The following is an 18,499-nucleotide window of genomic DNA, read 5'->3' as shown; positions in this document are numbered from 1 at the left end:
CTCCTGCCCGCAGCCCCTTTCCCGGCTCGTGCCAACACCCCCCTCCCACCCCCGGTACCGCATTGCGGAGCTGCCCGTTGCTACTGGATCGGGCGGGGGAAATGGGGGAACACCTCAGCCCCTCCCGGCGCTCGGCGTGCTTTGAGGGCAATAATAGGAGCTCCACGGGGATCTCAGCTGTGCCTGTGCTACGGGAACGCTGGCGGTGGGTCCCCCCATCCTCATCCTCGCTGTGCAGCGGCAGCGGGCGGACAATTAGTTGTTGTAGCTTTTAAATCGCTGTAAATCGAGGCGTTTTCGATCACAGGTGTGGACTGCGGGGCTAATCCCCGCTGCGGGAAAAACAGCCCCGGGGGGGGATCAACCCCATGCTCCGCACCCCTGGGCAGGGTTCGGTGAGTTTGGTTCAAGCCAGGGGTACCTCCAGCCCTTTATTTCGTTTATTTCTCCCCCTTTGTTTGCGACGGGGTTTTCTTCCCCTTATTCAGAGAAAAACCTCGGGGTACATCTGCAAATTCCATCCATCCCTGGAGTCTGACCACTACAGGGTAAAAGCAAAGCTGGGCTGAGGGGTGAAAGCAGCCCCCTCCCCCTCCCCCCCCAGCTGTAAGTCGACCCTTTCCCGAAATTTAAGTGTCCTACCTCTTGCAAACAGCTTAATCCCACTGTCGATAACAACCCGGCGCTGCCCCGACCTTACCCCGAGAATGTGTAGTACTCCCGATGGGGGAAGGATGAACGTCCCTCTGTCCCTGCCCCGCTCCTCCAAGCCCCCTACGAAACAGGCCAGCCTCATCATCTATGTTTTCTCTTTATTTTTTTCGATATATTTATGTACCACATTATATGTTAAAGATAGATTTTTTTTTCTGATATACATTTTTCATCTTATTTACCACAATGACACCACACATACATTGGAAACAGCTCCACGGATCTGGTAGATTGCACAGAATGAATTGTGTCGTAGTTTTGTTCTGTATCCTGAAACGACGTCAAATCCAACAATATGTATTTTTTTTTAGCTTTTCATAATTTAGAAATAACGATTGTTAAAATAAAACAAAACAAAAGTCACTGAGAAGTGGACTCCAGGGCTGCGATTTCAACCAGAGGCAACATATTATAGTCGATGGGAAGCTCCATTCCTCGGTATGGGTTTGGATGGAAGAATTAAGCAGTCCTGACACCTATGTGACAACGGTGTAAACATTGCAGGTAATTGGCATTTCTGGTCGTCAGCTGCTGCTTGGGCTTGTTGGGCTGGTCATACAATCTGGGTCTCATCTACATCCATCTCACCAAGTGTAAAATGAAAGTCCCTGCTCCCAGCACCCACGATGGGTTTGCTTCCGTTTGTGAGCGCAGTGACCCAATCCCATGGGATTGGCACCTGTGTTTCAGCTCCTGAAACACTGAATTGCATATCTGTAAGGAGTATTGAAAACTGCAACTGTTTCCCAACCGGCCATTTGTTGGGGGCCAAGCTTCAGGCAACGAGTGAGGAGATAGGAGTGGGGCACCAGATAATTTCCTTCTAAAAAAATCTAAATAACAAAAAAAATATATTTAAATCTGAGCTTATTTAAAAAGACATCAGGGTGAGCACTTTCGTCTTATTTCCTTTAATTTGCAGATTCTATGATATAGAATTTTTTGGATGCACATAACGAAAATAATGACTCTTTCCATTAAAGGGATGCAGAATTATTTGGCTATGCGGATGTTCGATGCGATTCTCTTACTGCACCAACTCTGGCCCCTCCTTAGTCTTCAGCATTGGTTCTGAAGGCCTCTATGAGGCCTTCTAAAGAGTGGATGAACCCAGAGACACTGCAGATACCACCTATAACAAAAATGGCAACATCAAAGAAGACATGGTGCCACAAGAGCTTCCTCCACAAGAGTTTGAGATGGAAAAGACTGGGGAGGAGGAAACAGAGCCCTGCGCCTGTCAGGCTTCCAGTAAGACCCATCAGGAGGGCAAAATGGGGGACATAGATAGCCATGAGCAGGGTGAAAACTACCAGGGCACACCTGAGGGTGAGTCCCCAGGATTTGAGCCGCCCATCGCCCCCGTAGCAGTTGGGGAAGAAAGCCCTGTTTCCATCTTGGAAAAGGGACCGCTCCAGGACTTCCACAGCTGCGAAGAATGGCAAGGGATACGAGAGCAAGGCTTTGGCCACCAAGAAAATGTTGACTACTGCCCTAATGGTAGATGGCAAGTTGTCTGTAATGACCTCCTTGGTCTCATCAGCCCACGTCAGGTAGGCGACCAAGGCAAAGAGTCCCTTAAGGATGCAAGCTGCTATGTGAGTCCAGTTCATCATGCAATGAAACTCCTTGGGGTTCTGCATGTTCCCCTCCAAGGAAGGCAGAAAGATCTGAGAGGTGTAGCTGAAGACAATGATGCCAATAGAGATGGGAAATTTCTTTACATCAATGTAAAACTTGACTTTGTCCCAGGCCCAGTCGCGTGCCCTGGAGAGGCAGTAGGCAATCACCAAGATGTTGATGACAAAGTGGGCTAATGTGCAGAGCAAGCTGAACTTGGAGACTGCCTTGAGGTTCTTCAAGAATGCACAAGGCAGGAGCACTGCCGTGGCAATGATGGACCATGATTTCTGGGAGACGGGCAGGTTGGGGAAGCTGTTGTACATCAGATTCCCACTGACCACCACATAGAGGATGCAGGTCATGACCAGTTCAATGATCTGAGCCACGTTCACAATTCTGCCCCCAAGGGTGGGGAAGCGAGGCGCGCAGCATGCGTTTGCGATGTCCACGTAGGAGTCTCTCACCCTGACTATCTCCCCATCCTCATTCTCTTCGTAAAGACAGGCAATAAGGATTTTCCCAGTGTAGCAGCAAACCACTGCGGCAAAAATTATTAAAAAGAGTCCTAGGTATCCACCATGAAGGATGGCATAGGGCAGGCCCAAAACAAACATCCCCTAGAAAGAGACAAAATGGAAACCGTGTTGCTCAGTGGTGGAGGGGACCAGGCCCACGCCTGCAGCCGAGTACATGCAGCTGCATCATCACAGTCACATGTGCTCTCGCTGCCTCACTGGCACCACCATCACACCCACGCAGTCGATCACACAACCACGCCACGCAGCCACAGCCACACACAGTGATGCACCACCCTCCCTCGCTGACGTGCTACCCCCACAGTCACACCTGCACATCTGCATGATCTCACACCGCAGCACCCAGAAATAGTGAGTGTGGTTTCAGCGCCCGGGCTTTGCCCCCAGTCTCTACCTTCTCTGTCGCCAGCCCCTCTCAGTGCACCAAGACCCTCATAGCCGGGGACCTCTGGAGGCACCAGACCAGGCCCATCCTGGTGCAATCCTGCCACCAGCCTGGTCACCCCCCGGGCTCCCTATCCCCCTGTCCACCTAGCCCATGTGCTGGGGTAACCTGATTGGGACACCAGCCAGCCCCAGCCCTGTGGGAGCCACAGTGGGATGGGGCTGGGGCTCGGGCCCCTATCTGGCACTGTGCCCTCCTCTGGGGTGGGGGGGCCAAAGGAGAGAACCCTGCTGGGGGCTTTTAGTTTCCTTTTATTTTTTAATATTTCTTTCTTTTTCTTTCCTTTCCCCCACCATTTTTATCTCTATCTTTCATCTATTTTTTTCCCCCTTCTATGCCCTTTTCCGCCTTCTTTCCCTTTCTCCTAAAGCAGGTTTGCAATCAGTCCACGGATCGCAGAGCGGGATTGGGATCAGGATAAGGGAGCACTGCCCGGTGCCCAGCGGCGGTGGCGGCGCAGCGGTGGCCGTACCTGGATGGCGTTGGTGACGTTCCATCCCGCCTCCCATGCGGTGATCTTGGGCTTGCCCTGCCCAGAGAGCTCGGAGCAGGCCTCCTTGGAGGCGGAGGGCGGCAGGGGCCCGGTGCCGTCCCGCTGGTAGTGGATGTCCCCCTCCAGGGGCGTCTCTGCACCCTCCTCTCCACCCTCGGACTTGAGGATGTCCATTTGCAGCCCCTGCCGATGCTCCATGTCCAGGTCGTCGCAGTGGGCGAACCCCACCGCCTCCTCGTCGGTGGCTGCCTGGAAGCCCATCCTGGCGAACATTCCGCTCATCTTCGCCTGCGATTTGTGGGACACCGAGGTGGCCACGTTGGAGAGCTTGCTGCGGAGGAGGGTGGCCATGGCTGCGGCTCGGGTGACTCCACTGCTCGCAGATTCTCAGGGAAGGGAAAATCCCGACGGGGCGGGCGGGCGGCGGGGCGGCGGACGGGAGCTGGGCGCCCGGCTTTGGGCGGCTGCGAGTGGCTGCTCCGAGCCGCTACCTCCGCGTCCCGGCGCAGTGCGGGCGGCTCCCGGCCGGGGTGCCCAGGGGCATGACACCGCTGCGGGGGGAGCGGGCCCGCACGCTCCGCCGCCCGCTCCGCGCTGCTCCGCGCCGCTCCGCCGGGCCCCGCGGTGGGGTCGGGGGACGAGCCGGGCAGGATGGGGGGCAGTCAGCAGCCGGAGGATGTCACCAGACGGGCAGCGCGAGCCCCTGGTAGAGCGCGCTGCGTCTCCATCGCAGTGCGCCCACCTCACGGAGAGAAGAGGAGAGGGGAGAGAATTACTGCATTTCTGGGGGAGGTACCAGCGTCCCCGGCCAAGCCCAGCCCCCCCGCACTCCTCTCCCGCCCCACCCACGCCCGCCGGGCCCCGCCAGCATCGCCGCAGCGCGGACCCCCCCACACCTCCGCCCGGCTCCGCAGCCCCTGCGCAGCCCGCCCTGTCCCGCACCTGCCCCGCACCCGCCCCGCACCCGCCCGCGGGCCCCTGGCCTCCAGTCGCTTCCCCACAGAGAAACAAAAGAGCTCCGCTGAAGAGGCAGACAGGCGTCTATTGACCGGTTCTTAACGGGATTTTCCTCCTCGCACTCCCTTCTTTTGCTTTTTTCTGCCCCCCAAAATGCGCGGCCCCTTCGGAGGTGGAGGGCGGCCTGGGCAGCGAACCCTGCGCGGGGAGCACAGCGGTGCGTGGCCACCTGAGCACAGGGAGCGAGAGCTCAGCTGGATGTAATGATTCCCGCGATCCATGAGCTCCAAAACCGGCTGGACACGGAGCCCCGCTCCTGGTCGGGGCCCTCAGCCGGGCGGCACCGCACCAGCACTGCACCGGCACCCGGCAGGATGCTCAGTGCGGAGCTCTCCGTCCCCCCCAGCTAATGCTGAGATTCTCCTTTCTTTAAATGAAATACCGATATTTTAGTTTTGTTTCCAAGCGCTTTGTCAGTCAAAAGCCTTACGATTTTTTATTTATTTTGAATTTTCCGAGATGAGCGTTCAACACAGCCAACAACGGCAACGGGATATTCCGGTGCTGTGCTGTGGCACAGACAAGTGCAGGGTGGCAGGGGGACTAATGGCATTTTGGAGCGGTGTGCGGAGAGCACGTCCCCTCTGCGGCGAGGGAGCACTTAAATCGTTGTTTTATTAAAAAAAATAAAATTATATATATATCCTTTGAAAGGTGGGGGGAGGGAGGTTGGAATCTGTGTTTCGCTTGCTATTTTGGAAGGTAAAAAAAGAGCATTGTTTTACTACAGATGAGTGGAAAAGCCAGTATTAAATTATTTCCCAATATCGTTGTTGAGGGAGCGGAGAGGGAGCGTTCGGGCTGCGGTTGCAGGTGGGCTGAGGCACTGAGCAGTGGTGGGGAACGAATCCTCCTCGACTCCTAGGGAAAGAAACCTTAAATACCCTCCTTAAATACCTTTTTTTTTCTTTTTTGTGTTTCCCCCCCCGCCCCCCCCGGCAGAATCTGAAAGAAAATTGTGTGCAAAGAGACTGAAAGGCGTAAAACCCCCGCCCCAAATAAATATCCCCAGTGAGGTCTTTACCCCTAAGAGGTGTCTCGGCTGCTGTTCCCGGCTCCCGGTGTAAGGATGGGGTAGCTGCTGCTACAGCCAACTCCGCAAAAATGGGGCTTTTGAATGGCAGCAGAGGAGGCTTTGCGGAGGAATTATTACATGTCAGTGCACAAATAGGTCGAGAAAGCCGAGCGGGGAAGCGCTTCGCCCCGAGTTTACCATCGTCTCGACGGGCTGTGGTTTAAGCAGGGAAAATTAAAATCGGCCAGAGGAGGATGCATTGGGCTCGGGCCGTCACTGGAACTGCTGTTTCACCTCTTCCCACCACTGGAAAATGACTGCTACGACGAACACCTCGAGGGATTAATCCAACGATTTATTTCTCTTTTTATTATTATTATTAATTTTATTTATCCTAAAACGAGTTTTTTTGTGAAAGAAGACATGAAGAACACCTGTTTCTGGAGGCTGCAAGGGGCATCAGGGAAGAAGGAACGAAAATTCATCCAAACCTCTGTCTGGTACGTGAATATTTCCTTAAATCGCCTTGACACATCTCCGCCCCTGCCCCAGCACATCCAAACCTCATCTGGGAGCCCTAAGACGGCCCCGCCGGACATGACGCCGCACCCCCAGCCAGCACCCCTCGATACCGGGGAGAGGAAGGGAGTCTCAGCTATCTCAATGATCTTTAAGGTCCCTTCCAACCCCAGTCTATCTATGATCGTGCCAAGGGTGGAGGAGACGGGCTTTCGGTTGCTCGTTGAGCATCCAGAGTGTGACGGATGTACCGGGCTGGGTAAAAAAATCCGAAACGAAGACAAATAAATAAATAAATAAATAAATAAATAAATAAATAAATAAATAGGTAAACAAATATTACATTTAAAATAATATCTAAACCCGAACAAAACCCCAAACCAACAACATAAAAACCCCAACAACAACCAAAAAAACCCCAACCAAACCCAAGCCCACCAAAACCAAACAAAACCCTCCGAAAAGCAACAAACCAACCAAAAACTCCGAACAAAAAACGCCACAGGGATCTCGAAAGTAAGTCCAGGTTCTCGGGACCAGTGCAGAGAGGCTGCCCCCGGGCAGGGACTCCTCTGTGAGGGCCGTGGGACCCTCGTCCTCCTCGAGGGGCTCGGGCCGTTCCTCCGGCCAGGGATACCATCGGGTTGGGGAAGTCTCTTTTCCCGCTGCTGGACGCAGCTGTGCCCCCTCTTTGCTCGGGGAACCCCTCGCTCTGACACCCTACAGAACGCCAGGGGTCTGCTGAGCCTCGTCGGACACCGAGATGAGTAGGAAACTGAGAGAGGGGGGGTGCGGGCGTTGCGCAGAGTTGCCGGGGGATGCAGAGGATGGTAAGGAGTTCAGGTTCTGGCGAGGTCCGAGGGATACAGGAGCAGGGGATGCCGCGGTGCCGCTGTGCCCACCCGGTTTTAATGCTAGGAGCTGAGCCAACACACGCCTCTCCCACCCCTGCGCTGGTGGTGCGCACCTCGGAGCCGCCCTAACCAGCCCCTGGGACGGCAGCTCGCTTCTGCCCCTTTTCCAGGAGAGGGAGAAAAAGACTTTCTGCAGTAGCACCTGGGAAAAAAAAAAAAAAAAAAAAGGAAATCCACTCTGGACTTCTACCGGCGGCTGAAATCGGGGAGAAAGCGGGGGACGGGACATACAGAGAAAAAGAGGGAGACGAAGAGAGGAAAGCGGAGCCCGGAGAGACGGAGAGGAGGGTCGGGGCATTTACCTCTGCTTCTCTCCCCATCCCTGCCTGCAGCGCGCCGGGGAGCGGGAGCTGAGCGAGGCGTGGGAGGTTGGAGGGGCGGATCGATGGACGGACGGACGGACCGACAGACGGAGGCAGCCGCGTCACTCCTGAACTCTCTCTAACTCCCAATTAACCCAAGCAGGATAACGGTGCCAAACCTCATCGAAAGGTTAGCGGCTCTCAGAGGGGCGCTTGAGCTGCAAATCGTTTCAGACGAAGCTAAAGAGCGAGCAGCAGCCTCTCCTCTGCCAGAGCTGGCGCCGGGGGGCTCTGGCACTAGCTGCTTTCTCCGCAGCCGCTCCCCGGAGCGGGATGGATGACTCCTGTACCCCCTCGAGCAGCCCTGGGGGTGTGCAGCCCTGCTTCTGCGGAGAACAGCTTATCCAGACCTCCCCATCCTCCCCAGGAAACGCCACTTCCAGCCAGAGGAGCGACTGCCTTATCTCTTCAGAGAAGGCTCGTGGGATTTGTGGCTGGGTCTTCTGATTAACAAGCTAAGGGAAAAGACCTATTCGTGCTCAAAAATCATTTAAGGGAAGCAGAGAAGGCCAATCCTGGGTGGGTGAGCTTTCTACAGCCCTCACTGCCAGTCCCTCTTCATGCTGCTGGGTGGCACAGCACAGTGCCAGTTGCATGAAGGTGTGATTATTTGGGAGCAGGACAGGTTCATTGCTCAGTCAGACTCCCAGCCCCCAAAGGATTTGACTCACCTGGGCTTTTGGTGGGCTGTGAACTGCCACAAACACACTGGGCTGCAAATTGTGACCATGTGAAAAGGGGGACTTGTAAATCCTGCTTGTTCATTCTCACCCTCCTTTGCAGTACTCACGAAAAGTGTGGGTGACTGAATGCAGGTGTGTAACCCTCTGATTCCTGCTCGGTTTCCTTACTCATGCCATAATAATTCCTGAAAATCTGCTGCCGGGCATCTCCAGCAGAGCTGCCAGCTGCAGAAACAAGAAGGCTGAGGGGCACCTTCTGCCTAATGACCTGAGAAGATTCCGTGGTCACTTCTGCCCATGGAGCAGACATCGTGCAGTCAGCTCAGGCAGTCACTCTCAGAGCAGTAGCCACCCCCCTGGACATGCACCTGGGTACTTAGAGAGGTGATCCCAGGTGTGGGAAGCAGTCCTCCTTCCCCCAGCCACTGCCAAAAGCACCTCTAGATGCCATCCCCACAGCATCAGTGATGCACAAGCTTATTCTCAGCTCTTGTCCATGAGTGGCTGCACAGCAGTGCCCTTCATCCCAGCTCGGCCTCCTGTGCCCCCTCTGATACCACGTTGGGAACTCCGACAGGATAATAAAGAGTCGCACAATATAGTATAAAAAGGCAATTAGACAAATTGCTGGACTGGGACCAGCTCCCGTGACCTAGTTAGTAGCTCTGGGAATTTCAGGAAGGTAGGGAAGGGAAAGGCCTCGGTATCAGGATGTGGTGAGTGGGTTTTGGAGGGGAGGATGGGCTGTGGGATGCAGTCCAGCACGCTGGAATGCCCCAGGCCTTGGGTTCCACCTTCTCCCTGTTGCCCATGTTTAGAGCTGACTGACATGTTGAAGGTACAAGGCAAAAATGCTGGATGCAGAATCACACAGGCTGCTGCTTGTTTTGTGCTCTGGCTGTTGAGGCTGAATTCACAGTTTGGTGTTCAAGACAAGGACAGCTGCAGCCAGGCTGACAGACACTGCAATAAAATAACCATAACACAGTAAAATCCAGAGGCAAAGTCTCCAGGAGAAAGCCCGCAGTGGATGTCCCCTCTTTATTTAATTTTTTTACTGAACACAAAATGGCTGCCTAAATTATAGAGACATAAAACAAAGACTGAGCATATAAAGGGCTGTGAATATCATCATTTTAGATTAACATGTCTTACAGTAAGAAAATTTGCCAGGAGAATATGTAAAAACTAAATAAAGGCATCTTGATTTAACCTCACTATTTACAAAATAGACAGCTTCTCATCTCTAATTTGGGAGACAGTTTATACATGAATTTCTGTGACTTTCATTTCCCAGAAGGGAGGAGCCCCGATAAACCATTATCATCTATAAGCTAAAAATTTATTTGCAATTTGACCACAACATTCCCAATAAGACGGAATTAAATTTAGCTTGTAGTTTGTCTCTATGGTTGACATCAAAATTAAGTGATAACCATTGGGCACTTGCAGTACCAAATCCCAGCTCATTACAAAAATTTTATTGTTCCCATGAGCTTAACAGCATTTTCATGGACTTAATACATAAAGCTTCATCAATGTCAAATTAAATATTCATATATATACATGCGCTTGTATTTCACAGGAAATACTGTGACTATGACATAGTCTTTCCCAGACTATGGAGTGGGAAAGGAAAGCACATACTTCATAGGTGCCAAGCTTTTTAATGTCAACTTTCAAATAAAAAGCTCTTCTGCTGCAGTTGCGGAGCCTAAGTGCTGCTTTTTGAAATTAGATTTTTGTGATCTCTAGTCCTAGATTGGCTGTTTTCCTCCAGCATAACATTGGTTTTGGGTTTGGTTTTTTTTTTTTTTTTTGGTGATTTTAAGCAAAATTGGGGGCAACCTGCAAAGAAAGCACAAGTTGCAGGGAGTCTGCATTACCTCTAGCCATAGTTAAACAGTGGTGACCACACATAATGTTTCAAAGCACAGAATAAAAGCTGCTGTAATGAATGATGGCTGGTTTGTACAGGAAATTTCTCCCTAAGCAGCCTGTGGTCAGATGATGCTCCAGTACTGGAAAGCTTTTATATAATTATATTTTTTCTTTATTTTTTTCCTCTTTTAAATGTTATTTTTTCTTAATTTTATTCCATCTGTGCATGCAGTGAGGAAGAGCCTCTCCGAGCAGAGGGACAGCCCCAGAAGCCAGCTTGCCTTTGGGGTGTTTCCTGTCAGGAGGGTTCACTCTCAGCCAGCTCCATCCCCCATCTGTCCATTTTCATTCTCCTTTTTGTGTCCATTTCTGATAAAAGCAGGTCAGCAACACACACAGTCACTCACATCTCTTGCAAATGTCTCCCAGCCCCATCCAAAAGCCAAGACCAGCATATTGGAAAAACCTGGTCTCTGCTTTGTGATATTCCTGGTGCTCAGCCAAGGCCAACAGGGGAAGGCAGCATACAGAAGTTTGTGTATCTTCCTTTAACAGAATCTTGCTCGATGTTTTGGAGTGGCACAAACTGGGTACTCTTAACCCTGAGACTTCTGCTACTGGGAAAATTGCAGCTGGGTCTCTGAACCAGAACCCCACCTGAATTTGTGTAGCCTGCTGTTTCCAGCAGCAGGATTTGGATGTGCAGCCTCTGCATGTGGATATCATCAATCAGTTTGGGTCAATTTTTTTGCAGAGATCAAAAATAAAAGCCATTTAAGAGTACAGTAAAAATCTCAACCCAGAAAAACATCACGCGTAGCTATTGCTGTGTCCTAAGGAACGCCAAAGGGTAAGGTGAGGTATGTCATTGCTTTATCCAAAGGGAAAGACAGCTCAGCCCACAGCAACACTTCCCATGCCATGGCATCTGCAGAAAACCTCACCTCATGCTGGTGTTCTCGAGTCCCCTGCATGCCCACTCTGAGCTGGGGGATACTGGTGCTTGTGGGGGAGGATTGGATGCTGCACTCATCTCAACTTCCTCTGCTCTGCAGTTCAAGCAGAGTCCTAAAGTCTTAAATAAAGCAAGCAAAGAGAAAAAAAACCCTCTTTTTGCAAGAAGTCTCCACACACATTGATTCCTTTCATCCCACAACAGTAGCGTGAGCAGTGCAATGAACAGTGCTGGGAGAACACACTGCAGCCCAGGGAGAGGGAGACCACAGGGCTCTCTGCAACCAAAGGGGACTCAGAATCAGGCAGAACCAGCCTTTCCAGGACTGCTGGGGTGCAAGGAAATGCAGTTACCTGTGTCTGACACAAGCAATAGAGAATCTGTTTGTTTCTTACATGGCTCAGAGAGATCAGCCAATCTCAGTGTCTTAATCTGCTGTTTCAGGAGTGTCTATAGCAACCCTGGATACACTGAGCAGCAGATCACCTCCCACTGTAGACAGTCCTCTGTGCTGACTTATGGATCCAGTCACAGGGACAGCACTTTGTAATTACAGTCTAAATGTAGCATTTCTGTACAGTTTCTCAAATACTCTGTCCTGGAAAGCTTTCCTGTCAGCACTTCAGAGTAGGAAAGCTCGGACAGGGTAATATTTACTGTCCTCATGAGCAAGCAAGCAGTGAGTTCCCTGTCCAGAGGCACCTAAGGAGTCCAGCCAGCCCTGGGGGTTTCAGCATCAACCACACAGGCAGAAGACCAGACCACTATAGAGAGGGTTTTTTCTCTCATCTAGTGTAAAGTACAGAAAGAGAACAGATAGCATCTTACTTTTTTTTTAATGAACCTGTAGGATGAGGATTTCCCCCCAGTGCCCTCCCTCTCCTTTTCCCCAGAGCTCATCTTTCACTTTGTCATGCAATTCCCAGCTGGCCAGCTGCAGCCGGCTCTCTCCCTTTTCCATTACACACTCGGCTGAGCCAAGGACGAAAGGGCCCCTGGATTCCAGTGAGAAGGTAATTAATTGACTTTCTGCTCTCATTGCTATGCGGCAAAGGTAGAAGCCCGCAGCAGCCACAGTTCATCTTTAATCCTGGAAGATTAGTCACAAATGGCATCATTATGGAGGTGATCAGCTGCCCCCAATAAAGGAACTAAGGGGGGCTCTCAGGATGAGGAGACCGAGAGCCACGAGTAACAAACACCCTGTTGACCCATCAGCCAGGTGTTGGCATTTGTAGCTCCTCTCTCATATGGTCTTTCTCCTTTACATCTTAAACCTGTCCTAACCTCCAAGCTGGGCTGAGATCAGAGCCACCACTGCTTTGGTGGCTGGTGTCACCCGCCAGCCACACATCCCAGGTAGGAATAAAAAAAAAAAAAATCACTTTTTGGAAACGTAGGTAAAATAAGTGACTGATTTGATGTCCCATCCCTGGAAGTGTTCAATGCCAGGTTAGACAGGGCTTTGAGCAATCTGGTCTAGTAGAAGGTGCCTCTGCCCATGGCAGGAGGCTGGAACAAGATGGTCTTTAAGGTCCCTCCCAACCCAAACCACTCTGTGATTCTATGCTTGTGCAGTGTGCCAAGCTCAGGTGAGCACCTTTCCCCTTTTTGACAGCAGTGCTGTCCCCTCAGAGACAGAGACATCACCAAAATCAGCTTCTTAGTGTGATGGAATGGAAAATTCTACCAAAACTTTTTACAAGATCATTTTTCAGCTCAAAATACCAAGCACTATTCTCTATCTGAGACATAAGGACCACTCACATGCAGACTATTACACATGTGCTGAAAACATGTTTGAATTTTAGCTCTAGACACACACTGGAAATTAATTCCTCTCTTTTCAGCAGCAATAAGTAATGGTAAAATGAACCCATTTTCCTACTGGAAGAAAGACTATTAACCCAGGGAGATGCTTCCATTCTAAGCACTAGAACGTTTACAGAATGTCTGACTAAGAGCAATTGTTTTGTTAATTGTGTAAAATAGCTTCTTATTCTTCAAGGTTTTTTATTTCCCTGGTGATTTTCAACTAAGCTGATCTTCCCTATCTGCTAAGTTTCTGTTTAAGCACTTCTCCAATAGTCATACTCCAGATTTAAAGCAATTTGGTAAGGAAGTTCTACCCAGGGGCAGAGAACTTGAGGGCATCCCAGTATTTCATGACTGCCCAAAACTGCTCCTGCTGGTGCCAGGAATCCATGTGGTACCTTCTTTCCTGCAGCTAGCACCAGCAGGGAAAGGTGGCCTTCTTGGGACAGCTCTTTCTCTCAAAACCCAAGGTGGTTATTTGGGCACATTCAACCAGATAAGGGTTTCTCACTGTGCTGGAGTTTGGGGAGTTCATCATGTCTCCCCTGAGTAATCAGTTGTTCTCTACAGCCCTCTCTGGCTTTTGGTGATTTCTCACTTCCCCTCAGCACAATGCCTCCAGCCCTGCAGGGCCTGATGTGCTATTTGCCTGAGAAGGTCAGCAGCAGAACAAATATTTGCCCTTCCTGTGTCTCATTCAGGGCTTTATAAGAATTAAAGTTTTATTCTATGATCAAACTGTATCTCTCTCTCTTTTTTTTTCTTGGTTCCTTGTTACTCTGATACTGTTTCTTTGATTTTCCTTTGATTTTCAGATAGTACTAATGCCATTTTGTCAGCATACACACACAAAACCTTGCCAGGCTCTAAATCTGTGTCTTAGTGCCAGCACAAAAAAGCATTGTTCTCATAGAATCACACAATGACTTGGGTTGGAAGGGACCTTAAAACCATCTTGTTCCAACTCCCTCCCATGGGCAGGAACACCTTCCTCTAGAGAAGGTTTCTCCAAGCCCTGTCCAACCTGGCCTTGAACATTTCCAGGGAGCGGGGTCTCTGCAGGATGGTCCCGACATGGGGCCAGACCCCACATTCACATTGATAACCATAGAAGGGCTTTTTCTCCTTCTGTGCCTTGTCGTCCACTCACTGATGGAAGTTCAGCCTCTTCTACTCACCTGTGTCCCAAGACACACTCACCTGCAGATCAGGGCTAATTTCTGGTTCAGCCTCCATAGCACTGCACAAGGAGTGCACAGGGGCTCACGTGGAGTGTGCTGAGGAAGGATGTAGAGAGGTTAACTGGCTACAAGGCAAAACCTGTCACTGGAAACAATGCAGAGATCCTCTTCTCACTTCTGGTCAGGTCCATCATCAGTGTACAACGCCTGTAAAAGCACAAGGCTCAGTCCCCTGCCAGCATGCCCAGGAGAGCTGTCTCATTTCACTGAGGTGGCAACTGCTCTCCCGCATGGATCTGAGCACAGTCCTCACACACAGGGAGCTGAGAGGGACCCCAGCTGCAACAACAGCAGGAGTAAAAGCACGTTGTTAAAGGTGTCAGCTTACAGCACACAGCTGGGTAGAAGCAGAGATTCATTTGCACCTTTCCGAAAGTGTTGCAAAGCCTGAAAGTAATTTCTTTCACTATTCTTTGAGCCTTGTGAACTGCCTTCTTCAACCCTGCGCGGTGTTTACTCTAAAACTTAATGAAGGTGACCTATGTTTCTGTTATTTACAAACAGCTGTTTTTCTGTGATCCTCACAAACCATGTGGCTGTACAATCAGTGGTACAGCAGCATCAAAGTGTGCAGGCAGCAACAGCATCCCAGGAAGCTACATTCCGGTGTTCCCAACTCCCTTTTCCATCACTGCATCCAAGGGATTTCTGCTTGTGTCACCAGTAGCCTTAATGCACTTACCTGCATGACAGCCGTGCTTCCCCCTTCTCCTCCCCAGCTGCCTGCATCAGAAACTGGGACATAGCTCTGAGAGGCTCTCTAGAGTGATACTGAAGAAAATACAAAGGTAAAATGTGTTTTACTGTTTGAAATTTAACACCTCACACAGACTTTAACAGCTTTGAATTTACAGCCCACTGGACCATTCCTGCGCTTGAACAGGCGTGCCATGAGCTGTGATTTGCATCCACCTGCACAACCTGAGCACTCCCCTGTGTCCATGGTGAGACCGCAGAGCTGCTGCCCTTTGTCTCTGATGTGCGAAAAAATAATGCCTTAGATCGGAAAGAGGCATTTCTGAATGGGCACACACCCTCAGGGTACTGTGTTATGAAGGAAGGAAGTGTATTACCTGAGCCATAGTAAAATTAATTGTTTTAAAATGTGTAGGTGGAGAAATGTGCACATAGTGTACATAGAATCTCCTGAGCTGGAAGGGGCCCACGATGATCATCAAGTCCAACCCCTAGCCCTGCACAGCACACCCCAACAATCCCACGTGCCTGAGAGAGAGCATTATCCAAATGCTTCTTGAGCTCTGGCAGCCTTGGTGCTGAAAAAGATGTAACTGCTATATATAGAACACAGTGGCTACAGTAAATCACCCTTTTCCCCATGGAGTTACAGCAGGGTGTGATTTGGTTCATGTTTTATGCCCTCAGATTTTCTCTGGGGCACTCTTCTGTAGGTTACTGGAGATACAGATACTGTTACAGATAATGGAGCTACAGCCACTCATCAACATCCATCCATCCTTGTTGCAGTTGCCCCTTTGCTCAGGGAATCACTTTGTTCTTTGGGGGCCAATAACAGAGGAGCAGCCAGCACTGGCTCAACATCTTTCAAGAGGGTTGAGCTGGGCAGATTCAGAACTCTGAGCCTAGGACATTTTGGTTGTGCTGCTGATACACTGTGGGTATTGTTGCCAAATGCTCAGCGTACACAAACCGAGGGGCCGTGATGGTGTAGATTAGGAGGCCCAAAGTAGTGTGAGGCAATGGGGAATTATTCCTTGCTTTATCTCCTCTGCTCAGTGTACGTCATCATTCCTGCCACTCCATGATCCCTGGTCCCAAAGGATGCAGCTGCCAGTGCTGTTCACCTGATAAGGGAAATTCTGTCGTGTTTGTTTGTACAGTTTCTTTCCTTGCATATTTTGCATAGCCACGACTGTTATTCTGCATTTCTTATGTATAAAGAGATATGGAAGACAGCACACACAAGGAACTCTAATTAAAATGCATGTATTTGCTGCTGATGTTACAGCATTCACAGTGGAGACCAGACCTGGATGCCTGATGTTACAGTGTGCCATGTAAATTTATGCTGAATACCACGATACTCGATGGGAAGCTATATGATAATTGTCCCAGGAAAAATTGTCTGCACAAGAAGGTGTGGTGCATGTTCCCCTCCCTCTCTCTCCCTTGTCCATATTTTAACAGCACAGGTGAGACTTAGTTGGGGCACTTGAGATGCTTCAGACAGAGCAGCCCACCCCCAAGGGCACCATTTCCCTGCCTGACCTGCAGCACATTGCCAGTGTGAGCTGGAACCTCTGCCTTCCTCCTCCAATTGCATTATGCTGTAAATAAAAACCAGAACATTTTAAGGTACTGTAACATCTCCTCCTGCCCATTTCTGTGGCCAAGGTGATCTCTATCACCACTGATTCAGATAATGAAACCAGAAAAGCAAGCTCAGAAAAGGGAGGTCAAGTATTAATAACTGTAGTCATATGGAAATCTTGTCCTACATGCAATACTGAATGGGAATATTTATCTGCTCACCCAGGGATAATACTTACCTAAAGCCATCCAAATACCCACTTGGTACAAGGGATCTGCTGTGCCCCACTGGGACACTCTCAGCTACTGCAAATTGTGCCTGTACCCAGTGGAAATGTCTGTTTGCATCAACTGGGATCTGCAGTTCTAGGAGTTCCTGCTTAGCACTTGGCTATAGACTATCCAGCGGAAAAAAGGTCAGCCTATGATATCTCCTCAGCTGGAAAAGAGAGAGATTATCTAAGAAGTGTCCATTACTCATCTAATGGCCAATGTTTGATTATCAAGCATGGCTCCTCTTGGACTGAAGCCTCAGTCAGCAAATGTGTGTATCAAAGGCGAGGTCTGCAGTGCCAGCTGATAGCCCTCAGCTTTTGTGCTCTTAGCCAGGGTGAAAATGTCACAATATTCAGGAAAGCTAGAGGTCAAGGTCTCATTTAAATAAGAGCTGATGGCTGGGGAAATGCACACCATTGACCAGCAGGGTATTTTCTACCTTTCAAAACTCCACTTTGTTGGAAATAGGCTAAAAGCAACTTCTAGACATGAAATTAGGAAAGGAGACACTCTGGGCAAATAAGATGTGCTTGTTGATTCACAGATAGAAAAAGTCCTTATTCATCCACATTTAAAAACATGGCAAAACACCCCATATCTTTTTCTATGTCTCAGCATGCCTGTCCAAGAAATGGCAATGCTAAACTTAATTTTATTTACAGCTTTTGGGGAAGTTAAATATTTTGACCTCTACCTTTAAATCACAGTGCTCTCAGTATTTCTTTCCTACTCTGATCCCACTGCAAGAGGTGGGGGAATTTCTATTGCTTTCATCGGGAGACAGATCAGGCTCATCAGGAATTTTCAGTGCTTGTTTCTTTGTTCTGTTTCAGGCTTGCGTGTTCAAGAACTGGCTTATTGTCCGGCCTGCTAATGTTTTCAATTATGTGGTGCCCAATTCAATATCCCTACCTGACTGGGAGGCAGCAGGAGTTGGCTTTTTGTGTTCTCTGACCTAGAGCTGACTCCATTTGCTGCCTATCTGACTAACTAGTGAAGCAGAAAATGCTCACAATACAGCACAATTAATGACAGACTCTGAAAAACACACCAGACTCCAGTGGAGAGGAAGAAATTAGGCTCTTGCATAATGAAGGAGTTTGTTGATGATGTTTTTCTATTTATAACATTTTAAAGGGCAGGGAAGAACAAGGCTTAGCAGAAAACCCTCACTGTTTATTTTTTTTCCTAAAATTGGCTTAATTTTTTTTTAAATTGGAGATGATAATATTCACACTAGCTGTGTGGCCCTGTGGAGTGCCAAGAGAGGGAGAAGGTTTCTCTGGCCTTTAACAATCGGTCTCTCTTGGCAAATACGGCAAAGTATTTAAATCTACACAAAAAGAAAAATGCCCTTTGAAAATAATTGCCAATACTGATATACTACCATTAAACAGCATTTTATGGCAAAAATATGTATGAAATACACCCTACTTTGTCCCAAACTGAATCAGAATTACAAAGTCACATCTATTAGGTGTGTTTGTTAGGTCATATTGGATTCAGCCAACTCTTTATCATCATACACCCTAAAAAATTCAGCAAACCTAGTGCTGCATTTGTTCTACTGAGTTACACGTGCCAGATACAAGAAGAGACAAAGGCAACAACCACCTCTCTTCACTACCACTTCAGCTACAACTCTGACTGTTAACTCCTTAGTTTGTAGGACAACACCAACACTGTGTTAGCCCTCACTAGTTTCACTAAGTTCACTAATG

General features: G+C 49.4%; 1 protein-coding gene and 1 long non-coding RNA gene across 2 annotated transcripts; one reads left to right on the top strand and one right to left on the bottom strand.

Annotated features, from left to right (window-relative positions):
* Window positions 1–792: 792 nt before the first annotated feature.
* SLC32A1 (solute carrier family 32 member 1) lies at window positions 793–4,563 on the bottom strand. Its single transcript, XM_027711625.2, has 2 exons — window positions 3,791–4,563; window positions 793–2,954 (listed from the first exon to the last, which is right to left on the bottom strand). Exons 1-2 carry the CDS (start codon window positions 4,160–4,162, stop codon window positions 1,767–1,769), a joined length of 1,560 nt encoding a protein of 519 aa, XP_027567426.1. The 5' UTR covers window positions 4,163–4,563; the 3' UTR covers window positions 793–1,766.
* Window positions 4,550–10,025, top strand: LOC120324353. Its single transcript, XR_005565614.1, has 2 exons — window positions 4,550–6,343; window positions 7,609–10,025. It is a non-coding gene; the product is annotated as an uncharacterized LOC120324353 (long non-coding RNA).
* The last annotated feature ends 8,474 nt before the right edge of the window (window positions 10,026–18,499 follow it).

The sequence above is a fragment of the Pipra filicauda genome, unplaced genomic scaffold (assembly GCF_003945595.2).
Source record: "Pipra filicauda isolate LSUMZ 115617 unplaced genomic scaffold, ASM394559v2 scaffold4_size7858003_pilon, whole genome shotgun sequence".
Classification (NCBI taxonomy): domain Eukaryota; kingdom Metazoa; phylum Chordata; class Aves; order Passeriformes; family Pipridae; genus Pipra; species Pipra filicauda.
This window is presented reverse-complemented; position numbering and strand designations above follow the sequence as displayed.